Below are 26,818 nucleotides of genomic sequence, written 5' to 3'. Positions count from 1 at the left end.
GTTAAATCCATTTCGAAAAATTTGTTGATTCGTATTCCAGAAATAGTAAACAAATAATTCAACTTGGCAAACTTAATAATAAACTTAATAAATTTGTTTGAACTGTGGATGGGTTCTTGATCTTGACAGTAAACTAAGCATAAATTCAAAGTTCTATCACTTCATGTACTATTTGAATCTCTCTTTTCTTTGGTGAGGGGCTTGGGACCTTGGGTTATTACAATTTCCTGAAAGTTTAAGAAAAATGACAGCAGTTTTGATTTTTGAAAACGTGTTACAACAGCTCTTCATCATCTTCAGTTTAAATTGTTAAGTACAAAGTTGAATTGAAGATGACACAAGAGCTGTCAAAACATGTTATCAAAAATCAAAACTGTTGTCGTTTTTGTTAAACTTTTAATTAAACTGCCTACTGCTATCCAGAACTTTTGGCCTTTTCATGAAGCAAAAAACTGCTTTTGTGAGGCCGGAGGGTGCTTACTCAACCTGATATACAGTACATTAGTATCAACTAACTCCCGAGAGGTTGTTCCTAGAATAGATATCCCAAAAACAAGGTTGGACACCTTATGATGGTAAAACAACTTTTATTGATAATACTGTGTAACGCCTGGGTTTCCTGTGGCCATCAGCACGTGACCACTTAGGTCCTAAGCACTGTAGGTTTTCAAGGTCTGCACGGTGAAAATTGTTGCACAGCTGAATAGCTGACCTTTTGTTAATTGTGAATATCTTGAGGTAAGAAATTACAGTGCTCCACAAATGGGACATTTAACACCAGTGTTACGTCACTGCTAGTTTGTCTCGTAGTAAATATACAAAAATAGATGCTCCGTGCAACAGGAAGACTGTCCGTGTGTTTGCGTATACGCAGTAGGCTGTCAATTAGTCAGCAAAGGACATTAACATTTTCCCATAATGGGGGTTACAGTTTCCTCCAAGAAGGAAAGCAAAGTGTTGAAAAGGGTCCCTAAGCCATCTTTTGCCAGCTTTTCGACAACTGGGACCCTAACGTCTGTTTTCGCCGAGGAAGGTGAGGAAATGTTAAAAGGGTAAACAAAATTGTCAGGATCATGCTGACTCATTTCAGCATGGTGACAGATTGAGCAAATGGTTTTTGCGCGCGAGATTTGTTTATTATGTTTTAATAGTCACACCGTGGAAGGAGAGCCATTTGCAGGTTAGAAAACAGCATACTTCTGTGACTTTTTTTTAATTTCGTGCATTCGATCAAAGTCAAAGCTTTGACACCCACGTTGAGAATTAAGAAGCAGGAAGCTTTTCTTTATTGACTCGTATATTGGCCTTGTTGTGGGCGTTTCGAAAACTTCTTAGGTGAAATAGTATTCTCGCGTTTATGTATGAAGATTTTTAAGCTGAAGTCGGAATTGAATGTTTATTAGTATTTCTATTTTTTTTTTGTCTTTGAAATTATTGCTTAAAAGGTCGAGTGGCACAGGATAAGCTAAGTCAATGATATTTGATGATACATAAAACTCAGATACGATCTCGTTTAACCACCACCTGTCATGCAATATTATTGTCTATCATCTGCTTTGAGCCTGCATCCAAAGAGACTGTTGTGTTGAACTTTAATACAAGGTTCTTCTATACTTGTTGTGAAAAGTGATAAAAAAATAATATAAACCAAGAAAACAATGGGAATTTATGTAAATGTCTATAAACAGAGTCGCTGGTCATATGAATAAAAATTAAAACATGTAACATATACTCTCATCAAGAATTTAAAAAAAACCCTTTTCTTAGAACATTCATTATCACGTTTATTGTATATTTTTAATGCCAGGGTTTACATGTGTAGCTGAAGGTTTCAGCAGCAACTGAAACATCCTATTATAGTTTTTGGCTACAAACTAGCCTGCACTGCAGGCAGACTATGCAGTGGTTATTGTCCATCTGTGGTGCAGGCTAGCTACAAACCAAACTTTTTAAATGAGAAATATTTATCTTTGGATGAAAGTGTTGACTATGACAATGTTGAAAATAGGAATGCGCAACAGAAAAAAGAAGTGTTGCTATTCATTAGATTGGTGGGGGAGGGGGGAGTGAACAAGAAGAGCAAAATTCTGAGAAGGAGGAGCAATAATGAATGGCGACTAGTGGTATCTGAGCATCCGAACTAGTAATCAGAAGCTCTTAGGGTTGATGCCTGATAGGAGCACTTCAATTTCCTTTTCCCAAGTATGCCTGTCACTCACTGAAATATTCTTAGTTTATGAATGTTATCATATGGTGAGTTTGAAACTCCTCTTTGTTGAGATATTTTAGAGATTTTATACAAAGACAGGTGTCCCTAGCAGGGTTGTGTGGCTGTTTTTGCAAAAATTATCTTGGTTGCCCTTGGCAGTTGTAAGTGTTGCCTATCACAAGGAGAAATTTAGAGACACAGTTAAGGAAAGTGCATATATGTGCGATATATGTGCGGCTGTACAAGTCATTCCCTGATACCTGTAAATTATGGCCATCTGTGAGATGCTTAGTTAAAAATGCTCTAAATGTTTACTTATCATTTTTTATTAGTAGTACTCTACAGTGAAATACATCCTCTTTTTTAATCAGGAACGTCTGCAGAATTCATCGGCAACAACATGATTGAGGTTACTGTAGGCCAGTATGATGACTGTCTGGAAGAAGGCACGTAAGTTAACCAAGTTTGTTGTTCTATTGTACTTGTTGTGCTACATTGGCCGACAGACACCTTGGTCAATGCATCATTTGATATAGCGGTACACTGTCAACCGAGTATCAACCGACATGTCGACCAATATTGGCTGACATATCAACCCGAGATAGCGATCACTGCCATCGATCAAGGCCCCTACAAGACACATGATCCAAAGTGAGTTATCAGATGGCAACTGATGAAAATGTTGACAGTAACTTGGAGGGTCAATGTTACGTTGTTGTATTATTTAGATTCTGCCTTATGCAGTCTGGATAAATTGGTTTTACAAGCAGTTCAGATCTTTTGGCTGGACCGCTAGCTTTTTGTGTGGTGGTTTCTATGCAATTTTTCTAGATAATTTCTTTTCTTAGTTCACCTGTGATCAATTTGAGACCATGTGTGTCAACAAATAAAGCTGGAAGATGGCCAGTATTTCTTTATCTATTACTATGTTGGACAATCTTGGTCAGTGTGTATAGTAACTATTTTTATGCTGATCTACCATATTTTGTATTCTTTCTTCCCCAGAAATTGACCAGGAGTTTCTTTGTACTTAGCTTGTCACTAACATTACTATTATTTAGCAGTCTGAAATAGTTTATTTATTTTTTTTTAATTTTTTTTTTAAGTATGAAAACAATTGATATTGGTGACTCTGGTAAAGCATTATTGGTACGTGAAAATGGACAGTACTTTGCAGTTGGTCACAAGTGCACACACTATGGAGCGCCACTGGCCACGGGACACCTGAATAATGGACGAGTGCGCTGCCCATGGCATGGAGCTTGCTTCAATATCAAGACTGGTGATATTGAAGATTTTCCTGGACTAGACAGTATACCAAAATTTGAGGTATACAGAAGTACAACTAAGCTTCATTCTTCAGTTTCCTGAGTTCTCCTGGTTCCAGTCCTTCCTCCATGGCTTCTTCATCTTTGCACTATTTTTATTGCAGAACATTGCAATTTAATTTCCACTTTTTCTCATGCAGGTTCCTGTTCTCCTGTCAACCCCACAAACCCTTCCCTAGTCCCAATCCCTCTCTCCTGGCCCTACCCTTCTTTTGTTCTCCAACATCTGAAAACTGCTCATGCATAACTTATGTGGATTCATAATTTAATTAGCATAATAATATATTTTGTCATAAATTTGTTTCAGGTAGTCATCAAGAATGATAATGTCATTGTGAGAGCACAGCCAGAGGTAGTTCTTATAAAATTTTATTTTTTATATATATATATTTATTTTCAGTTCATTCAATGGCCCTTGCTAAGACCAAGATTTCACAATATTTTTATGACATGCAAGCTAGATGTAGTCCTACAGTGAAATTTTTTTTGTTTTAAATAATCTGTTTTATTATCAAATGGTAAAGGACTGTTCTTTCCTTGCTTAGCAATTAACAACCCATAAGAGAGTCAAGAAGATGGTAAAGGCAGACACAAACTACGACAAAAGAGTGTTTGTTATCATTGGTGGAGGTGAGGTGTCTTTGAATGTGTAGTATACATGGATTGTCATCAGTGGCCATTACATTGCTGCATGCATAATTTTATCTAGTAAACATACTTTTTTGGATTATGTATGATAGGTGGAGCAGGCATGAAAGCAGCAGAAACTCTGAGGGAGGAAGGATTCAAAGGTATTTTATATACTTAAGACAACTCCTTGTTTGATGCCTTGTTTTGTGATAAAAACAGAAATTATCTTGGCGATAATCGTAGGTTTTTATTGCAAACAAAGCCTGAAGCAGCAGACAAAACATTGGAGCATCATTTCCTGAAGGAATTAAAGGATACATGCATAACCTCTGGTAAATCTGATCTAAAACAACAAAAAGCAACATGAAATGCACTATAGACCTATCGGTTATATGCCAAGCCCTTCAAATACCCAGTGATAATTATATACGTGCTGCCAAGTGTGTATTCATTTGGTGACTTATATTATAAGATATTTACATTTAGTTAAACATCTAATGATAAAAATAAGCGAAGTTTCTTTTCACTTGAAAATGATGACATGGAGTCATCAAAACAAAGTGTAAAACTTCTTTTCCCTTATTTTTATCATATTTAGATGTTTGACTTATGTTATGATAGAAATATCCTCTTTCTTGTATGATTTCCAGACTATGATTTCCTTTTATACTCTAAATAAATAGTTATAATTTATTGTAACGTAGTGTGCAACTGTATTTCATGTAATTATGATACAGGACTCCCTTTACATCAGCCCTATGCGGAACTGGACACTCCCTATAGATATAAATATTTGTTTAAATAAGTAAATTGTGTGCATTTTGTGCTAAGTAGCTTAGTTTAGCCCAAACTGTGCTATATATACATCTTGCAGGTCGAGTTATAATGGTCACAAAAGAACCTCACTTGCCTTATGATCGACCCATTCTCAGTAAGGTTAGTATAAGTAGTTAACTGCTTCACATTTGGGAGCTGGAAATATTATTAAATAATAATTTTCCTGTATGTTTAATTGATAGAAATTAGCTGCCACTGCTGACTCTCTGAAGCTTCGCTCCAAGGAACATTTCACAGACTATGATATTGAATTCCTTCATGATGTTGAGGTGAGAGTGATCAACACATTTCTTCCAGGTAGTGAAGCAACTCAATGTGTACAGATTTACAAATTAGAGTTTTCCTTTTCCATTTTAGTTATTTAATTAATATTATATAGTTCTTTTTTTATCTCATAGGCTACAGCACTAGATGTCAACAAGAAGACTGTCACTTTAAGTAATAACACAGTGTTAAACTTTGACAATGTGTTGATTGCTACTGGTGGAAAGTGAGTGCACTTTATTTCTTCTTGCATTTTATGATCAGACATGTATGCATGAAGCTTGCTATCCTAGCAGGGGTCCCCAGAAGCCTGTTGCCCTTGCAAGGTTTAGTAACATGATACCAGTAATATTTACATTGCACTTGGAGGCCAGAATGATGTTAATGTCAGGCCTCACTTTCACAGACCAATCCAACTTGGTTGAACCCCTCCCCCCTCCCCCCACCTACTGGAGCTTTTCTGGCAAGAACTTCTACCCCTGCGGTCACAAGGTCACCCAAGGCTTCCTACCACATTAAGATAGAGCAACAGGGAAAGGAATTTCATCACTTTTTCCATCTTATTCATATGGGCAACACATGTTTTTTTCTTTTTAGACCAAAAAGCTTAAACCTGCCTGGAAGTGATCTAGAGAACGTTATGCTGTTAAGAAGCCCTGATGATGCAAATAAGATTGGTATGGAAAATAAGAAATTTGATTTCTTTAGTGAGTAAAAAGAAGTTCATGCACGGCTTTTGGTTGGTTTCAATCTTTCGCTCTTAAACTTTCCAGAAATTAATCTTAATCTCTTATTGACTTCACTCAGCTTTAGTTCCTTGTTAGGGTGTTCTTTAGCAGAAAATTCAGAAGTTTTGTTTTGAACTTTAATAACTAGTGAAAACCAGATTTCTAGGTCAAACAGAAATATTGTCACTATCATCATTGCTATCATTATCAGCAACATCACCATCATCATCGTCTTCATCATATTTATTGTTCTTTTTAAACGTACCTTTTGTTATATTTTAGTTTGAAACTCTCTATGTATTTAAAATGTTTTTTTTTTCTACAGCTGAGTTTGTCCCCGAAAAGAATGTAGTTATCATAGGAACATCATTTATTGGTATGAATGCACTGTGCTTTCTTGTTTACATAGATATTTGTGTTTTCACACTTAACCAAAAAATTTTGCCTGATATAAAAAGCACGTCAGGCCTAACTCTTTTCATCCTGAATTGGCAATCAGTGCTTCACAGCTGACAAGCGACATTGTGTGACAATGTTGAAATGGCAGATAAAATGTTGCTAAAAATAACTGTAAGAAGTGAAAGATTTCTTATTGACTGATTGTCTTGTTAGTTTTGAAAAAAAATTTTGGTGTTGATAAGCCATTATTTGCAAAACTCCTTTCTACCTTGTTAGGTATGGAACTGGCATCAAACTTCGTTGGCAAAGCTGCATCTGTAACTTGTGTTGGTAGAAGCAGCACTCCTTTTGCAAATGTACTTGGAGAAAAAATAGGCACCATGCTGAAAAAGGTACTTGGAGCTGCTTTCTTGAAATACCACCCGAATCTTAAATTGTAATTTTGCTAGGGTTGAGGATTAAAAATAATACTAAAATCCAAAACTTACAAAGATGCACCACACCATTTAATTTTAGAAAGAAGAATCACAAGTTGCGATTTTTTGAGTTTTGCAAGGTTTTGGTAGACCCAGTAGCATTCATAACAAAACTCTTAATTATTAGCTCTGATGAGGGGCTAATTGCCATTTTGCAATTTGTTAGATTCATGAAAGCAAAGGCGTCAAATTCATCACTGATGCTGCCGTGAAAGAGTTCAAAGGAGAAAATGGAAAGGTAAGGAATTTGAAGCTTGTGTTTTTTAAATTTCTCCTGTTACCAATACCAGTGATTAAAGCTTTGCCAAGAAAAAGTGGGAGCAATCTACTCACCCAGTGTCAACCTCGTTCCCAGAAGGGAGACCCTGGGAACGAGGTTCATTCAGTGGTGTTTTTCTGCATTTTTTGTACAGTCACTGCTCTGGGTATCAGTGCAGTCCCATCGGTTTTAACTGTTTATATTTGTCTTTAGTTGACAGCGGTGTGTTTCGACAACGGAACAGAAGTTGCTGCTGATATTTGTGTACAAGGAGTAGGTAAGCTTCCTACAAGGCGAATATTTCACGTTATCACATTCTTCTTCAACTTCACACATCAAAAACTTGATGGCGTATCTTACTGTCTTGTTTATCCATGTTTTTGCTAGGCGTTATTCCATCCACTGATTTCTTAAAAAATAGCGGGGTTCCATTGTCCAGTCGCGGAGATGTAATTGTTGACAAGGTAAGTGATATGGCTTATCCATTTCTTATTCCATTTCTTCCTCAGAAAAAGAAAGAACCAGCTTTGGTTGATGGCCTTCCTTATTTAACATTGACCAATTCCTTGCATCGAGGAAGCAATTTCTCTGTTTAAATCTAAATTAAGATCATATCTCCTAAATGGACTACTCCTGTTTTGAACGTGCTGTTTTATGTTTTGCTGCCTGTGTGTGTTTGATTGTGTACTTGCTTTTTAACCTTAATATATTGATAAATTAAATAAGCTACGCCTAAAATCCTGAATGCCAAGTTGTAATTTTTTTGAGGAGCCTGTAGCTCGTACAAGCCCCAGTGGTTTCTCAATGCGCATCCTCGCCATATGTTTCTCTCTCTTTTGTTATTCATTTATCTTTTATATTTTAATATATATTTATCTTGTAACGATGTGCATAATGAGAATAATGGCAAAAAAACCCTGAAACTGAAACTGAAGCAAAATACACTTGGGAACGTGAAAAAATGTGATGCGTAATTGTACTGACCTACCATTGAAAAAGTGTTCTGAAACTCATGCCTTAGCATGAAAACATGCCAACTGACTATATTTTTTCGCCGCAGTACATGAAGGCTTGTGAAGGAGTGTTTGCTGCTGGGGACATTGCGCACTTTCCTCTTAAGATGCTGAATGATGATAGGGTATCAATCGGTCACTGGCAGATCTCACACAAACATGGTACTTTCCATATTCTATTATCGGGATTTTAGACATAACTGACTTTGTCGTAGTGTCTGGAAAACGCCGGAAGAAGTTTTTACGCCCCATTTTCATACTGCCCTCAACTTTACTGTCAGGTCACGCTTTTTAGCCGTGAAAATTAGAAGATTCACACACTTTTTAGTTGAACAGTGGAAGACCACTTTGTATGCGCCCTACCGGCTCTTGTTATATGTATTTCAATAAAGTTCTGAGTTTTGCTGTTTAGAGCAGTATGTTTTCAAATTTAAATCAGAGAGAGTTTTAACGTGCCATTTTTTAATCCCTGTTCACTCTTTTGTTTCCTTATTTCCATCTTATGGTTGTTACAATGTTCTGAGTTTATTGAGCATTGCAGGTCTGACTGCTGCTCGTAACATGCTTGGACGAAACGAAGAGATAAACACCATCCCCTTCTTTTGGACGTCGCAATACGGCAAGAGTATCAGATACTGTGGTAAGCTTCAACTTTACGACTGTTTTTATGTTTTCTGTCGTTGTCATTCCAGACAAAGGTTTGCTGTAAGTATTTATCTTGCCGGGGAACCACACAAAGGGATCAGTGTTCTGCATGCCTTGGCCATGCCCTACGTAGAACTTAAATCAGTGCTTTGGAGACCTGTGCGAAATAGCATTCCTTGGGATATGCTGGCTTGCCAAGGTTATACAGGGTTTTCTTGGCCTTACAGTTTGGTAAAGTGGTTTTGTCCAAAGAATCTTGCGGTTGGCTAGCGTCCCACAACTCGCTGATGCTGCTTTGCTTTAGTTTCATGTCTAAAGGCTAGGCCATTAAATAAAGTTTTTGTGAAAAACTACCCACTGCCTGCCCACACTGAGTGCATTACGGTACATTGTTGTTTGTGTTTTTGCTGCCAGGTCACGCGCATTCTTTTGATGACGTTATCATTGACGGAGATGTGGATGAGCAGAAATTCACTGCGTACTTTGTCAAGTGAGTTCAACTGAGTACAGTATATATCGTTAGTACTGTAAGTATAGTAAGTAATGTTGGTATTGTAAGTCATATTGTAATCATAGTACTTTCATTAAAAAAAATGAAAAAAAAAGTGAGTTCAACTGTTTGTCTTAGCTTTCTTCTAAAGACAGCTGACGACGTGAGAAGAATAAAACGAACGTATTAATCAAAACATGCCGATGATTGCCAAAACAAAGGCTCAGCTTTTACATGGATTTACTGTAAAGTTAATACTGCAATTAGGCTCAAGCTAAACGAAACTCAGGACGTGTTTGTAGTGCCGCGTCAGACAGCCTTTTGGGTCTTTAAAAGGAAGGTTTTTCACAACAGTTCACCTACCTCTCCCCCCTGGGTAAAAGAGTGCTCACTGCGCATTTTAACAGTTTAATTTCTTCTTTGTTTTTTCAGAGGTGACCGTGTTCTGGCTGTAGCCACCATGGGGCCTGGGAACGCAGCAGCAAAGGCAGCCAATCAGATGTTTGAAGGGAAGATGCCTTCCGCGGCTGACGTAAGGTCTGCAAACCTCTAACCGAGCTAACCCCTGTACCGGATACAGGTACAAGTACCATTTTGAATTATCCGAACATGTTGTCCAATCAGAAATGAGACGAGAACTGTGAAAGTCGCGTCAGCTTGTTGTCAACTTTTTTGATCAACTGTTACTTAAGGCCCGTTTAACTGAACGGTTTCAACATTTGCTTCAACATGCCTTCAACACAGTTGTTGAACCAAATGTCGGGGGCGCGCGGTTTGAACAGGTCGTTCAACATTGTTGAAAGCGTAAAAAAAATGTTGAAAGCTTGTTGAAAGTGTGTTGAATCAAATAATTCAAATTGGTTTAAACTTTCATTCAACATCGATTCAACATTTTCTTTGTTCTTGAAAATGTTGAATGGCGTTGAAACCGTTTGAAGACTCCGTTCATCGAACATCCGTTCAACTTTTGTTGATTGAATGTAAGGCAAATGTTGAAACCGTTTAAATGGGCCTTTATGTTGTAACAACGATCCTGGGAAAAACCTTGGGCTCACTCAGACAGTTCAGGGAGACATGATTCTTACTGCCTAATGGTATGCTAATCGATGTCAAATATGACATAAGTATGTGCTAAGTTATTCAATTGCGGAATACTTGCATTATTTTCTGTTTTTCGCACTCTTACGTTCTTCCCAAATTTTACTAAGAAAAGCACCTGTCTCACCCTTTGTACTATAAAATGAATATCCCTGGCTCCACTGATTTCTTTTCCCTTCTGTCTTTATTATAGGGCTAGTCTTTGGAGAGTTGATGAGACCGATCAACCCGTAACACAAGCGGAAACTTGCATAGTCTTGTAGTACAATAATTTAGTGAATAAGACTGCGAGCAGTCGTCCTTATTCCCTTGATCGTACACGCGAGTAGCCCGCGTGGCAGACGCTAGAAAGGGAAGAGAGAAGTCAAATCGAGCGCGCGCGCGACGCGCCCGCGTTTCCTCTCGGATCACGGCACTACCGCGCGCTACGTGAATTAGGAGAAGGAAGAGGCTGCTCGCGCGGTCTATTAGCACTTTAGATTTTACACATTTTATAAGCAAAAGAACTATAAACAGTCACCTCTAGCCTTGCGGACTGCACATTAGGGAATGAAAACTGAGAACCAGCATAAGTTTTAAGCAAAAGAATTATCGGATATTTTCCGGGCCCAAAATCATGCATGATCCAGACTGCAAGCGGGAGTCGACTTTTATACATTTCCCCGATGTAGGTTTCTATCATACTCAATAGTTTAGCTAAAAGCACTTTGTGTAAGATTTTATCCTCGAGTTATCATTATGCTGTAAGCAGAAACGTAGCCTGTGAACGGGATGCTTAGTAGGGAGGACCATGAAGGGAAATCGGTCAGCAGAGTATGTGCTGCGAGTCCTGAGGAGTTAGAGGGGGGTAATTTAGGGGCCTTCAGATCAGGATACGAGTACGAGATTGAGTACGAGTACGACTTTCAAATTTCAAATCAGTCGCATCCCCAGAACTCTCGCTTTTTCCCGTTGTTTACCAGCAGATAAGGAGACCCAAGAAACAAGATTGGCGTGACAAGCGGTTATCTAAACTACGCAAACTAGATTTGAAAAGTCGTACTCGTACTCAATCTTGTACTCGTAGTCAAATCTGAAGATCAAATGTGAGTGTCAGGCCTTCGTAAGGGGAAGGGTTCTCCTTTCTCTCCCTCCCCCTCCCCTAACCTTCAAGCTTGATACTCAGGTTAAAAGGGCGGGGGGGGGGGGGGGGGTTGTGACGGAGTGCTTTGTCGGCTTTTCCCCTTTTCCCTACTAAGCATGCTGTTCACAGAGATAGCAGAAACGGTCCTAAACGTCCGGCCCGGTTGTTTAATGAGCGGATAACTCTATCCAGTAGATAGATCGCTATCCAGCGATGTAAATGTACTCCAACTAATACATTTTATCCGCTGGATTAGCGACTTATCCACTGGATAAAGTTATACGCTCTTTGAACAACTGGGGCCAGACCGTCAGTGGGTTCACACTATACGAGATATGTTTCGTGCCGGCACTTAAGTTCACCAATATGGTGTGACCTCATAGTGAACGCTCTTACGTCTTGTTGATGATCATTCTTCCTTGATTCAGTTTTGAGTTCAAGCGTGAGAATGCAAATTTCGTCAACTGTAAGCAGTTATTTTATTTAACTGACCAACGCAGGGTGTGGTTTATTTAACATACGTTTCCAGTTTTCCATGAAAATATATCTGAACTCGGATTCGACTACAATATCGTACAGTTCACCGGTTTGAAACTCGATGTAGATATCATTTTTAACCTTACGTTATAAACTTGGTAGGTTTAGAAAATAGATATTTAGCCCTTTTAATACAAAATGCCTCATTTACTGCAAATGACTTGTTTTTTAATAAAACATAGCAAAAAGAATATTAGACATCAAGTCTCGTGTGTTTATTTCCGGTCTGACATAAGCAATAGCTTACAACTAAAACAAGAGGGCTAGAAGGTTGATTGCCATTGTACATTTGTTTGTCAACTCTGACTTCGGATTAAACCCCTGTGGCACATAGTAACTTTTCTTTTATGTGCGCCTTTACTTGTATGCACGACCCACCAGTAGAAACGGTGCGAGTTATCGGGTCCACCTCCAAACCACACGACTGGTTTTGGTTGGCTCGTTGTCGACTTCTAGTGTCATTTGACAATGATTGATGAAAAGTCACGTGCATTGTATAGCATCAACCCAATGCCTTGGTGTTCTCAGCCAAACCCAAAGTCACGTAAAGTTATGGAATGAATAGCGTTGAGATTTTGACGTCATAATTTGCGAGCGGCAAGGAGAGGCCTGGGTACAAGGCTGTGTTGACATTTCTCGTTCTTTTCCCAGGGTATTGTATCTTACCAGCCTGTCCACAGTAGTTGTTAATTATCAGTCTTTCTTGCCTTTCTCTTCTTCTTTGTTGTCTGTATCGTCCTTTCCTCTGTACCATCGTATTGCCTGCCTCAGGGACAATAAAATTGGCAGGCTGATGGGAAGAAATAGAGGAATGTAGATAGCGTACCTGAAAAACAATAACATCACTATTTGTCATTTTTAAAAGTCATTCTTAATAACCACTTAAGATCAAATGTATACAGTCTGGCTTGGGAAGGCAACAGGCAACCAAGCTGGGTGGCGCTCATTTCTGCCCGAATTAAACTGTACTGTTACTACTACGCACCCCCACCCACCCCTACCCCAGCCAGGGATAAAAACATGTTAAGCATTTTGTGACGTGAACTTTATTGTCTAGGGACCAATAGCGTAACACATTACGTCGGGCGTGAGTGCGATCGTCTGATGTCACAACAGTGTATTGACTGGACTGAGCGTCCAATATTAACAGTTCAGGACGAGAACAGACGATTTGTGGGTCAAATGTTAAACAGAAATACCCAGCGACCCTTTTAGAGAAAAGTAATCGTATGTTGCACTAAACACTAGCTGAGTGTCCCTACGTCAATCTTGGTTACTATTTAACGTTCCTGGGAAAAATACGCGCTCTTCACTGCCAGCGAGCAAGACTTTTAAGAAATGAAAATCCCAGCCAGCTTTAAGTGTGATGTCTGTCAACTAGCCAGCAAGCAAGTCAGCTTGTGGGTACGCAGCATCTTCCTGAGACTTAATTTCTTAATATATTTTTGTGTCATCGGCAAACATGGCAACATGGCTCGTCAGGACCGAATCGGGCAAGTTATTTACATAGATGAGATATAACATCGGGCCAAAAATGGAGCCCTGAGGTATTCCGGAGCTGATAGGCAAAGTATCAGAGGTTTCACCCAGCACTCCTGCACGTTGGTAGCGACCCATCAGGTAAGAGCTAAACCCCTGTAAGAGGCTGCCTCCAAATCCGAACTCGTGAAATTTTTGCAGCAGGCAGCCGTGGTTCACCTTATCGAAGGCCTTAGACATATCCATATAGATCATGTCCACCTGTTTTCCGTCGTCTAGTAGGGTGCCCGCGTGGTCCAAAGCTTCCAAAAGGTTGGAGGTGCATGATTTCCTTCTACTGAATCCATGTTGACAATCTCTTACCACCTCATACAGTCTATCTTTGAAATGTTAAATACACATCGCTCCAAGACTTTGGATACCAGTGACGTTCAGGAGACGGGCCTCTAATTCTCTGTGCATTCGAGTGGCTTTCGTGACATCAAGGAACACAGATTGGACTTCGCTAACGGTAAGCGTTAATTCCGACATACCAGGAGAAGCTGGTGCTTTGGCAGCGCTTACAACATGAGAGGGGGGTGAGGGGGTGTCATGGGCGAAAACTGATGCGAAGTAGGAGTTAAACAGATTGGTTATTTCCCGAGGATTTTTTAGCTGAAGATCTTAACGGCGTACGATTACCTGGGTTAGTGGACGCACTGGCTGATATTGGCGTCGAGACTCGATCAGGAATTCTATGCGATTTGGAATTTAGCTTCAACATCGACAGAAAACGCTTTCGTTTTGTGTTGAGGTCGGACTCGACGGAACCAAGAAACTCGTCACGGCTGTTCCACAGGATACGCTTAACTGTTTTGCGCAAGTTTTTTAACTTCTCCCTTAGGTGGCTCGAGGGAGATAGTTTCAGCTTTTGTCTGACAGATTCCTTTTTCTTGATCAAATTAAGTATGGCACCAGACATCCAACTGAGGTATGGAATTCCGTCCCTTAAGCCTCTTGGTCTGTATATAGTCAGAGACCGCTACAAGGAACGTGTTTTTCCATTGATGCCAGTCAGTATTTATATCGTCATTGGCTATGATCGGAGAGGTTAATTGCTGACAGAGCCGTACGCAGACCCTCAAAGTCGCCTTTTGCATAATCGTACACAAATCTCAGGGTTTTTGGTGGGGCTTTTATAAAAGCGTTAAACTGGAAAATAATGACGCTATGGTCCGTAAAAACCCCCGTATCTTTTGGAGACAATATGTCGGTTACATTGACACGGTTCGGCACGCTCGTGGTTACAAGGTCAAGTATGTTGCTGCCACGAGTGGGTTTTTTATTGAGTTGTGCATGTTAAGAGGTGGTCGTGAAAGGTTTCAATAAAGGCTACTTCGTTAACACCCGATGCGCTGTCAATGGAGTCCCAGAGGATGTCTGGCAAATTAAAGTCACCCGAAATTACCATATTGTCGAACTGGTCACAAACTTCATGCAGAAAATTATCGAATACATCCATCCAACTTGCGTCTTCATTGGGTGGCCCATAGCAAAAACAGAATAAAATTCTTTGACCAGTAAGCGTAGTAATTTCGGCAAAAATGATCTCAAGCTGTTGCAGCTCGGCTTCCGATTCAGGTTTAAATTCTTTGACAGTTTTGAAGAAGGCTGTTTTGATTGCGATAAGAACTCCACCACTACCTCGATCAGACCGATCTCTCCTAAATATTGTAAAGCCAGAATGCAATATTTCAGAGTTGCTGATATTTTGGGTCAACCATGTCTCATTGACGCATATAACGCCAGAGTTTTCGGCGTACACCAGGCCCTAGAAGCGATGGAGGTTACACACGGATTGCCAGTTTGCTGTGCTGTCTTTGTGATAACTTTTTTAAGCTTCTGGCATTCATCACGAGGCAATTGATCTTACCAGCAGTCGAAGCAGAAACCGGTCCAGGGTTAGGATTAATGTCACCAGATATCAAGAGACGAAAGGTAGCATCTGAGTTGTTGCGTTAACAAATTAACGTAGCGCATTTTCATTACATGGCACAGTAATAAGTGTTGACTTAATAGCTAAAAAAAAAGAAAAATAGCAACGGCTTTCACAGAGCTCTTCGAGTGACGAACTGATTCCCTTAACAATGTCAACAATCCATCGAAGGAGCAATCATTTTCGGAAAAACGGCAATAAAAATTGTAAGAATTAGAAAAGGTCAAAGGAGTCCAAGACTAGTGGTACCTCCAAGACTACAGGTAGTTTGACCACGAGTTATCCTTCTGTCGTCATATCGTTTTAGCCCGTGCGCATGCTCAAACCTCAAAACGTACCACATGGAAGACAAAATGACTACATTGTAATATATATACATGGCTGAATCTCAGCTTAAATCAGTAAGGTGGAACTGAGGTGCCTACGAAAGGGATCTGTCTCATATGGTCTAGGGGCCGACTTTTCTCTCCCTCACTGTCTTGTCGGGGACAAGGTATCGGAAAGCATCGCGGAACCATCTCCAGCTGGCATAAGCGAACCGCGGGCCGAAATCTCGTGGTACATCGTCATGGTACAACGCTCCGGCACAGTGTCCAGAGGTACCGCTGTCGGCTGTATTTTTATCTCTTTTTCAGCTATTTTGATATTAAGGCTGGCAAGTCGCCCGAAGACATCGTAAGGGAAAGCAGCGTGATATAGAGATAGAAAGAACAACACAAGATGGAAAACAGTGGAGCCGTCGTTATTTCCTGGCGCGCTACTTGCCTTCAAATCATTTTATTGGTAAAGACGGCGTTAGAGCGAAAAGTCAAATACGATTTTTTTACGAGCCTGACCGGCAGGAAAAACAAATGAGACATTTTTTTACCCAGCTAGAACCAGTGTTTTGATAAAAAATCTCAACAAACTAGATATTTAGAAACGTTCCAGCCAGTTAACCGTCTAATGTATTCAGTTCCCAGCCAGCTCTATTCCAGCCTGCAGAGGGGGTTTTAGTCGAGCGGCCCCTCTGTCCGCAGCAGGCCATTAATTTTTTTCGTGACATGACACGAAACGACCAAGGATTTTTTTACGTTTTCCTACATGCAATGCTACGCTAGCTAGGGCAGTTTTGCCGAGTTGCATTTCAACGTGTTATTAGGCTGCTTGTTGCAAAGCTACTTGCCGGTACCCATGTTGTGAGAGAGTTTAAAAATAAAAGAGTGATGCTGTAAAGCGCACAACACACTTACTTTTGATCATCGGGAAAGTACAACAGCTCAAGTATTGATGAATCAAAAAATGCCTCCTCTGAAAGAAACAACAACATTGGAATGGAGATGAGACGTGAAAAGACAGAAGGCAGCAAGATCGTTTGACTGTCACATTGCAAAGTCCAAATCCTCGCTGAATTATAAACATGTCAATACGCAATTTCTTTTGGCTGTAATCACGTTGAAAACTGGTCAGAAACCGACAACACAGCCCCGTATAAATTGGATTATGACACCCTCACTGGTTCACCGCCATTCCTACAAAACTTTTTTTTTCCAGATAGCTCGCGTTCTTTTCAAGAGTTCGAGCAACCGTTTTCATTAAACCCTGCGTCCGTTTCTTGTTTCAACAATTACCTAAAAACGCTTTTTTGAGAAAAATTCGACCTTTCTTCCCTATCAGTAACCTTAATATAACACGTTACAGGAATTAAACTAACCGGATGATCTGATGGCTGTCTTGGCTGTGAGAACTGCAGCAGTCAGGTTTCCATCCTCAAGAGCTGTTGTAGACTAAACAAACATACGCTGATAAATATAGTGTCGGCACAGGATACAACCAATCAGAATGCTGGAAAACTGTTGAACATTGGGCGATGTCACACAGTATTACTGCTAAGGTGTATGCAGTGTTCTATTCAGTAAAGAATTATGGAAGATCAGGCAAGCGAAAACTAGAGCATACGCAGAATGATGCACGAATCAGTGAGCGTTGTGATCACTTGATGGCTCACAACGGTTTCCAGCACTTCCCTTTCCTTATAATTTGATGGATTATTACTACCACGCTTTATCTGTCGATGCTACAATAACAAATAAATGGTATCAAACATATGCCTAAGATCAGTCAACAAGCTGTGGTCATTTTTCTGACTTAACAGGTTACCATAGAAACAAGATAACCTGTTAAAACAGGCCGATTATACTCAAAAATGCACATGGTGACCCCCGATTTTGTATTATCAAATTGTGATTAGCATAATAAGACGCAACGTCTTGCAAAGTTTAAAAAAATTCAGTGGTGGGGAGGGGTTCTGGGTTCAGAGCCACCTTAAAATTTAGAATCATCTTTGCCGCTAAATTCCCTTAATGCTTGTTAGATAAGACCATTGACAGTTTACAAAAGAAAGGAAACACCGGCGACAAACTGGTGAGAACACTTCGGTTTATCGAACCATTTGATATGCGTGAATGCAACAGATTATTTTACATGATTCTCCGAGCAAACAAATCGTAGAGAAGTGAAAACAAGTTAGTTCAACCTGAGAAGAAACTAAAACTTTTATACACTTCGGTAAGTTCGCATTATTGTTGATTATATTGTTTACGCTTGCTCTTAACACGCTAGAGTTTGTTTGTTTTGTTGTTTATGCACACCTGATGAATGGCATCCAGGGCCTTCTCTACTTGCTCTTGAATATGATCGTTGATCACCATGTTGCTGATTTTTCCCAGCAGCTGAGCGAGTGAAGTCAGCGTGATGGTGGAGGTCGCCAGATACTCCATTGTTTTTAATCTCATCAGTGAGCCTTGTTCCTACAGTCAAAATAGAGTACCATTCTACGTTAAATTATCAGTTTGTAGCTAACGCTTTTCTAAAGATGAAAATGAAATCTATGAATACATTCCATTTATTTCAACGTTTCATCTCATCACCTCTACGGGTATCTTCAGACGAATTCACAAAATGACCCGCCCCAGTTGTTCAAGGAGCGAATAAATTTTATCCACTGGATAGCGACTTATCCAATGCATAAAGTTACCCGCTCTTTGAAAAACTGGGGCCAGTTCCCAGTTGGCTTGATAGCTCAGTTGGTAGAGCACTGCACCGGCATCGCAGAGGTCATGGGTTCGAATCCCGTTCAAGCCTGGATTTTTTTTTCAGGATTTCGTATCGCAACTGCTTAAGTTGCGTACTAACTGCGAGGATCTTTCACTTATTCCTGTTTATCTAAAGAGTTAACTTGGTAAGCGAGTTTTTTAACGTACTACACGACCTTAACAAGCGCTATCGTTTCCAAGTAATCCCACTGTCGAGTTTGAAACTTTAGCTAAGAACACCACACAATAGCTAAAACTATCGAGATTTCCAATATCCTAGGCCTTTTGTTTGACTCTCTTTCTGTACGTCAAAACACGATAATTTTTCATTTTAGTACAAAAAATTAAAGTAGCACATTACCCATTGTGTTGGACCGACATCATTAGCAACTCTTATTTTGACACCACTTGGAGGCTTCTAGGAAGAAAGAACACATGAAGTTATATATTTTAAACCTTTTCGGCAATAGGAGAAAATGTGTGTGTTATCAAACTGTTCACGTTGCGGAAAAAATAGTTCCGGAAACAACCTTTTATTGTTTAAGTCAGTATTTACAGGGACTGTAGATAAACAAACTTTGTTCACGTCTTGTGCTGATTTTTGCAACCGAACCTCATAAAGAACTAAAATGATGCGGGCAAGGAAACTTATTCCTGATAAATTTGAAAAAAGCATGGGCCTAGAGTACCCAGAAGTTGCAACGTCACTTGGAGATGAACACTGTTTGTCAGTTTGGTCTGGCTAGCTCACTGCTGTTAAAGGTAAGGCGAAAAGGTTTCAAACTAATCACAGTAAACTCCTCATTTTTCTAAAACATTGTTAACGTTGAGGCAACTTCTATAGTTGTTTTAGCACGTGCTCTCAACTTCACAGAATCTCTCCGCATTTTCTACTCTAAAAGGTAGCCCTTGCTCTAAAACAGGGCCTTTTCCACAAGAACAACTTCTAATGACATTTGTAAAAAAAAGCCCCGTCACTCCAACGGAATGGAATTCCAACTGAGACACTGAGATTCCTGCCAGTAGACTCAAACCTTAATTTGACTTGACTTCAATACTCACTACAGGTATAACGCCAAGTAGCAGCTTGAGTTGTGACAGGAATATGTTCATAACAGGATTCATATCCACTGCTATCCGCTGTGCACTATTGTCGTTCATTGATGCAGTCCTCTGCAGATTGTAGATCATGATTCCTCCCCACTGAGGACTTAAGAATGCATTGGTAATACTTTGCTCACCTGTGGGGACAATTTAGGAGTTTACCAAAGAAAAACAAACAAAATAGTTTAAAACTGGAAACTTACAACTTCAGACCTAACAGAGTAACGTCCTAGATTGCCCGAGTCATGTTGTTAAGTTATTGTCCAATGATTTAGCCAATGAATACAGTTGGCTCTCATTGTTGTTGCCGTTGTTGGGGGAGGGCTTTTGAACACACACACAAAATACTTTTATAAGTACATCCCCTTGTAAATACTAACTCTTACCATCTTTAGTTCTCATGTAAAGTGGTGTATGCTTCTGTGATGGCACATAAACAACAAAATTCAAAGTGGGATACAGGGAAATGTGCGAACCTGTAAAGAGAAACAAAATGCCCAGTTAGACTTCTGCTGAATGTCACTTTGAACAGAGGGTCATGTATGCAGGCAGTCTAGGAAGTTAATATGAAACAAAGACAGCAGGGAATATTCATACTACATGAATCAGCAATTATAAGAATAAGCTGTGCTATTTTGTCCGCTGTCGCTGACGGTAGGTTCACCTGTGGTGTAGTGGTTATCACGTCTGCCTTGAACGCAGGAGACTGGGGTTTGAGTCCTCTCCACTGAACCATATTTTCACATAGTATGTTACATCTTACTTTTGCATGTTGAGTTATAAAGATAATTCATTGCTTGTGTAGGCCAAGTCAGTACCTCTAGTTTATAATACAAGTGACATAGTTACCCAGTTTGGCTTCAATTGGATTTATCATGTGAGGCAAGTCGCCATGAGGAAGATAGAAAGATTCTCCATCCTTTTTGGGATTAATATGGATGCTGCTGTAATAAAGAACCTGTTGGCAGATTACAAAAATTGTTATGGTCAAAATACAAGGATGTTATCCTTGAAACCTACACATTAACAATAAAAACGCTTACTAGAAGCATCAACACCTGACCTGCAATGTAGGATTTTCGTTTCTTATCACTTAATATAATGCCCACATTTTTCTTGCAGTTCTGCATTAACTACCCTTTCTACCCCTCCGATCTTTTCATTCCTCCCTCCCCCACCCCCTCCCTCCTGAATGGGATACGTGTCCCTGGAAAGTTGCTCACTTTGATTATTTTTAATAATTTGTAAATATAAACTGAAACTACCCAGTTTTGCATTCATTTGAATAGAGAGACAGGTCATGGAATCTTGTCTAAGAACAAAATGACTTATAACAAACCTTTACCAATAACCTGTGAATCACATCCCTGTGTAGTAACCACATAGCCACTTCACCTCCCACCACAGGGACCCCAGACTCACAACTTGTAGAGAAAACTAAGCTATACCTGAGAATCCACTGTAATATCCAAATGAGGAAACTTTAGCAAGAAGGGATCTAAAAATCCTACAAAAGAAAACAGAGTTTGCTTGTTGAGGAAACTTGTACATATCCAAACCTCGCAAACACTCTTTCATACGCTGCCTTTAATTTGGCACAAAAGTTGCAAAAAGGAGCATTACGCAGAACTGTAAAATATCAAGAATTTAGACTCCGGATTACCAAAACTCAGACAGGACAGGTTTCGGTCGGGACATTTCAGGCAAACTGGTCCACAACTTTTTATTGCTTTCATGGACACAGCCCTGATATATTGTGATAAGACTTGGCAGTGCAGGTTCAATTTCAGTGGCTTTGATTTTGTTCTACCAAATCAGATTATTGTTTATTGCTATGGTTATGGACAGGACAGCATTTTTCGAAGAAAGGCTATTAATCAGATCATCAATATTTTTCTCTGGTAACGTTAGGTGAAGAGAAACCATTATTTTTGGAGAATTTTCACATGTTATCAGCATCATTAATTACATGATTGCATCATCTTTAAGCATATTTGGGAACCATTTTCAAAGCAATGAAGTTTCAGCTCTGCGAAAATGCCTGTTATTGTTGATTGTCAACTAGACTACTTGAGATAAAAGCAGATTTTCCTGTTTCACCCTATTACTGAACATTTAATTTTGCCCCCATTACAACTGAACTTCTAATTTAATGTTTGTCACTCCAGCCAAAAGCAGTGAAATTTGTTGCTTTACCCTGTTAAAGTTAATTGAACCCCTAATAATTCAAATGTAGATGGAAGGTTTTTGCTCACTTTTAACAGCAGACTCAATATCCCATTCAGCCAGCACCAAGTCTGGATCAGAATTCACCAATGTGAAGGAAACCTGCAAACCTTGAGGAAATAATACATGAAGCATTGTTAGAACAATAAGTATTTGCTTTGCAAACAACGTTGTGTTTATTCTGTCCCTACCCAACCCACAAACTATATTTTATATGACCTTCATTCTCGAACTTTATGGTCTTCATTCTTTTAGGTTGATGACCATAAAATGCTGCCTGGTGTATCCCTAATAATATCAGGTCCTCTTGAACACTTCACAAATTTTAAAAAGAATATTAAACAGCATGTAAGTTCTTAACAAGTATAGGGTAAAGAGTGTACATGGTGTAAATATGTATTATTTTTTGTTGTTTTATTTTGTGATAGTATTACTTTATTTGAGGATCCTAAGTTACAAGTCAAGCTTAAATATGTATGTACGAACAATAGACAACAAAACAGTGATAATTTCATGAAAATAACTTCTGAAATCAGTGCAGCACATGACAACATACACACGTGACACATGGAAAACACACCTGTCACTGACTTCTGAGCTCTCATACTTTCCATAGTGTCCTACAAATCCCACAAAATAAAGTTAATATATTAACATCACAGAAATAAAAGGTACTTCTTAACAATTCACAAGCAAGCACAAACCATAATGATGCCCACCCTCTCAGCCAGATTTTCTACTCTCTCCAGTTGTCTTCTCATCATAATCCAAAATATCAGCAACTGAAGGCATTCCGCAAAGAAAATACTGAGCATTTGCTCGCCCCCAAAATACACCTGCACTGCAGGCTATATACCTACTTACTTCTCACCTTTGTAAATTGTCTTTGAGAAGCTAAACTAAATGCTCTGTTGACCTCCTCTTCATTGACAACAATACTCCTTACAACCTTTGTCACTGTGGCAGCAAGTTTTATTGGATCTAAGGAAACACAAATTAGTATGAACATTATTTTATTTTATTTCTGGACACCTAAGGGTCTAAACATTACTGAGGTTTTAGTCTAAGGGACACTACCCTCCCCTCCCAAGGGCATTTGTAAGAATACCCACTCAGATCCCCAGCCTTCTCTGGGGCTGATTCATTTCACTTGCCAGCCAGCTAAGGAACAGCCCTGTGCAAAGTGTTGCAGCCATTCAGTTGAACTCCCAACAGTGCCAAATCAAATGGGCAAATCTGACCTCGCACTACCCCCCTCCTTCATTCCCTTGATCCCACTGGGGCAAACAGTTGAAAAAGCCAGTCATAGACCATTATAAGGTTTTGTTTTATCACTTGTTATCACCCCACCTAAAAACGTTCACCCTCTACTTGTGTTCAACTGGAGAAGGTGTGTACTGGTATTTTTTTATATATATATTTTCAGAGCCACTTTAAAGTGATTACATGTAATAACATGTACAGTCTAATTTTAAAGTATACTGAGAAGAAATCCCAAATGTTTTCCTACCTTTGTTATTGTACAGGATACAATGGGAATATTTTCCAATGTAAGCCTCAATTGTGCTTGACTCAGGACTTTCATTGGGAAGAACAAAAAAGGAGAAATCTTGATTTTCCTTCTTTGAAGAGCTCACTTGGAAATACTCATCTAAATCTGTTGATTAAAAAACTCAGTAAAATGAAAATTTGTTTAAAATTGAATGAAAAGTTGGGGGTTGGAAGCCATATTTCCATACCTCCCACAGTAGAAATTAGCAAAGTGAAGATCTTTGAGAAAATTTACTGAATTTTTTTTCGAAAAAAAGGTTGTGCTGATTCTTTCTAGACCTGGTCCTTTTTGCTTGAATTGAGACATCACTGTAGTTCCCCTATATTCCGTTCAAAAGTGTTACTGATACTTGTTAATCTTGGCTCATTTAGCTCTGCATTTCAATTTAGAGAAGATATCCAATGTCAGGTCTACTACCTGTTGTAGGCTCACAATCTGACTCTTCAAGGGATTTGTTGTCCTTACCTTCCAAAGAGCTTGATGTTAGTTTTGCAGTCACAGCAGCATCTTGGATGCCTTTCGTTTCTACTGTCAGGCTGTACTTTGCTGTTATACCAGAATTACCTAACAAATAAACAGCAACAGAGCCACAGATGAATACTGAAATATCAAAAATCAAGAAACAAACCAAATTAATAATAAAATTTGTAACTGATTCTTACCATTTCCTTCAGTGAGCTCTTTCTCAATCTCTTCCCTCAAAACAGCAGGATCTTGTGTCCCAAAAAGTACCACATTAAAGTTTACTACATACTTCACCTTCAAAAAATCAAATTTTTACAACCTGTGAGCAAATAACAACAAGAAGGGAGATAGTTTATACATCGGTTAGCATCAGTGAAAACAAATGTTTGGTTTTAATCAGGAGGTCTAACATACGATAATAACAGAATAATAGGAGAGAAATGGTAAACAGTTGTTTTGTTGATTCATTATTGTATGAATCGGAAAAGCAACAATACTAGAATTATTTCTGGAAAACTTTTTGTGTCAACCGATAAAACCCTTTAGATGCAAGACAAGTAAAGTGCAAGTCGCAACAATACTTACTTGAGTAGACCATGCTTTTACTTTTGGTTTAACTGAGTGATTGAGTAGTTCCAGATAATATTCATTCCTTCCCTGTCACCCCCCCCCCCCCCCCGCCCCACTACCCACTGATCCCTCCCCACCCCTAACGACACACACACATAGGGCAGAGATTGCAAAGACAATGGAGGTTAACAAAGGCAAAAAAAAAATGAAAGGAGAGGAAAGTCTAAAGCTAAATTGGAATTTCCAGACAGGTGTGGAGGAAGGGGTTGGTAAAATGCCTTTCATGACGAGGGGGTGGGGGTGGTTCAGCTTCATTTAAGTTTACTGACATAAACTTAAGTGTACCTTTACCTTACCTGATTGAGCTTAAGATAATGTACAGTGACCTTACCTTTAGCTGGTTCAGCTTCTCTATCTCATCATATGGCAGAGAGGCCCTGTACACCTTGGTTGTGTTCCACCACAGAGGAATACCAATACAGATAAAAATAAGGCCGACACTCAAAGACACCAACGCCTGTGTCCTCTTTTCTGACAGAGCTGCAATGATTTACCGGGAAAAAATTAAGCTGGGTCACTATAAAAGTCACTCTGTAAGCTGTAAGCTGAAGATTATTACTCGGCTCGTAAGGCGGACCGAGGTAAGGTTTCGCTAGCATTATCAAATTCTTTTTTCTTTTTGGGGTCACGATGGGCCGAGAGATAAGACTTCGGGCCACGAGTTATTGTTCTCGGTCTCGTTTTTTGTACTCGGCTGGTACAAGTTATGTTTTCTGTTGTGTTATCAAATTCTTTAAATTCTCGGTCGCGTTCTTTGTTTTCGGGCCAGGAGGAGTGTTTACAATATGTGAGCCAGATGTGTATGCAAGGCATGAACAAAATATGCGAGGCACGAACAACCCCAACATACGGTAAACTGCTCACCGTTAAGCTAACCAGGGAGCTATTTAAGCTAACCTAAGTGCTATTTAGGCTAACTGGAGTGCTCTTTAGGCTAACAGGAGTGTTTTTAGGCTAACCTGAGTGCCTCAAGGTTAGTTTTGTTCAACCGAAAATTTGGCAACTAAATCAGTCTATGACCTCGCAGGCCAAGATACATGAAGATAAATAAAGATGTCTCCGTTTACTATAGAAAAACAATCAATGTAGAAAGGGTTTCTGTCTTCAAATTAAAGGTGAATAACAAATGCTTTCCCCTGAATTTCCTTTAAAAATATAAACAGCGAAACATTGAAAAACATACAAGGATATAAACGTACGTGTGATGCGTAACATTACTCTGGATCCCAGGGGGAGGGTACTCAACAAATGCTTGGGTAGGGAGGTGCGGCCCGGGCGTTCAAACCCTGACCCTGTTTAAGACACAATTCTCTGCTTTCCCTATCCCGTTTAAGACAGAATTCAAAATTTTCAGGCCCTTTTCTAAGACATTTAACCCAAAATCGCACCCTGTTTAAGACTAAAATGAAATAAGAATACACTAGTTTCTTACTGTATTTTAATGCATTTGCAATCACAATCTGTTTAAGCCATTAGGTCATGTAGGGATACCCTGTTTAAGACAGAGAGTGATGAAATAGATATCCTGTTCAAGACAAAACACCCTGAAAACCATACCCTATCGGGCCGCACGTCCCCGTTAAGGTCACATAAAGGAGTACCTCCCCCGGAATCATACCGAAAATTATGATCCGTCATTGACCCGGCGTCACATACATATTAGGACCGTACAAATGGTTTCTGTCTCTAAACAAAAGGTGTAAACGTAAGGATTAAAGCCCAGGGATTATAAAAAGCATTCGTGTGACAAATGTCGTTTTCCCCTGTATTTCATTGACTGCAAGAAATGCAATTCTGTCTGGTGGTTACTTATTGCCTCACTATATCTCTGTATCTATCTATTTGGTAGCCTGCGACCAAGTTCTCTTGGGGGTGGGGGGCGGGAGGGGGAAAGAGGATCCACCCCCAAGAGAACTTGCTCGCAGGCTATCTATTTGGGGGAATTGGCGATGCTGGAGGTTATCATTGTTAAAAGATTGTAGGCTTTACGCACCACACAGTCAAATATGGCCCGAGTATAAGCTGGAAACAGCTTCTTGTTTTTGTTATCAATCGAGCTAGTGTAAACTATAAAACTACAATATAACCCATATGTTAACTACTCCTTAATCTAAAACGCCATTATAGACAAGAATACTTGTCTACGTTATTTAAAGCGCTATGTTTCGTGACAACAAATAACTCTAAAACAAAAGAAAACAACTAAACACACCTTCCTTGTCTTTGCCCCTTACGTCTGCCATCTTGATTTTCGGTTAGGAAACTGGCACTAGAAAA

At 39.4% G+C, this 26,818-nt stretch overlaps 2 protein-coding genes and 1 long non-coding RNA gene across 9 annotated transcripts; 2 read left to right on the top strand and 1 right to left on the bottom strand.

Annotated features, from left to right (window-relative positions):
* Window positions 1-635: 635 nt before the first annotated feature.
* LOC146452766 (apoptosis-inducing factor 3-like) lies at window positions 636-11,105 on the top strand. Of its 7 annotated transcripts, XM_085097330.1 has the most exons (21): window positions 692-738; window positions 932-1,033; window positions 2,581-2,659; window positions 3,316-3,538; window positions 3,845-3,889; window positions 4,083-4,167; window positions 4,278-4,328; window positions 5,042-5,103; window positions 5,187-5,273; window positions 5,403-5,494; window positions 5,866-5,945; window positions 6,322-6,372; window positions 6,672-6,787; window positions 7,038-7,109; window positions 7,344-7,407; window positions 7,518-7,594; window positions 8,191-8,305; window positions 8,685-8,783; window positions 9,203-9,278; window positions 9,711-9,815; window positions 10,570-10,779. In XM_085097330.1, exons 3-21 carry the CDS (start codon window positions 2,610-2,612, stop codon window positions 10,637-10,639), a joined length of 1,620 nt encoding a protein of 539 aa, XP_084953456.1. In that variant the 5' UTR covers window positions 692-738; window positions 932-1,033; window positions 2,581-2,609; the 3' UTR covers window positions 10,640-10,779. The 7 variants fall into 7 exon arrangements, with proteins under 7 accessions (XP_084953457.1, XP_084953455.1, XP_084953456.1 ...); XM_085097331.1 differs by lacking the exon at window positions 932-1,033 and having other exon boundaries at window positions 636-738; window positions 9,711-9,864; window positions 10,570-11,105; XM_085097329.1 differs by lacking the exon at window positions 932-1,033 and having other exon boundaries at window positions 636-738.
* Window positions 11,106-12,182: 1,077 nt separating this feature from the next.
* On the bottom strand, window positions 12,183-26,811 carry LOC146452764 (GPI-anchor transamidase component PIGS-like). The gene is made up of 17 exons (XM_085097333.1): window positions 26,754-26,811; window positions 24,873-25,021; window positions 24,109-24,205; window positions 23,912-24,010; window positions 23,405-23,551; window positions 22,766-22,875; window positions 22,475-22,514; window positions 21,924-22,004; window positions 21,117-21,175; window positions 20,518-20,626; window positions 20,055-20,144; window positions 19,627-19,805; window positions 18,926-18,982; window positions 18,121-18,279; window positions 17,184-17,256; window positions 16,723-16,780; window positions 12,183-12,862 (listed from the first exon to the last, which is right to left on the bottom strand). Exons 1-17 carry the CDS (start codon window positions 26,782-26,784, stop codon window positions 12,730-12,732), a joined length of 1,671 nt encoding a protein of 556 aa, XP_084953459.1. The 5' UTR covers window positions 26,785-26,811; the 3' UTR covers window positions 12,183-12,729.
* On the top strand, window positions 14,311-15,089 carry LOC146452765 (uncharacterized). Its single transcript, XR_014859647.1, has 2 exons — window positions 14,311-14,427; window positions 14,928-15,089. It is a non-coding gene; the product is annotated as an uncharacterized LOC146452765 (long non-coding RNA).
* Window positions 26,812-26,818: the final 7 nt, after the last annotated feature.

The sequence above is a fragment of the Pavona decussata genome, unplaced genomic scaffold (assembly GCF_977016875.1).
Source record: "Pavona decussata unplaced genomic scaffold, jaPavDecu1.1 SCAFFOLD_366, whole genome shotgun sequence".
NCBI classification, from domain to species: domain Eukaryota; kingdom Metazoa; phylum Cnidaria; class Anthozoa; order Scleractinia; family Agariciidae; genus Pavona; species Pavona decussata.
This window is presented reverse-complemented; position numbering and strand designations above follow the sequence as displayed.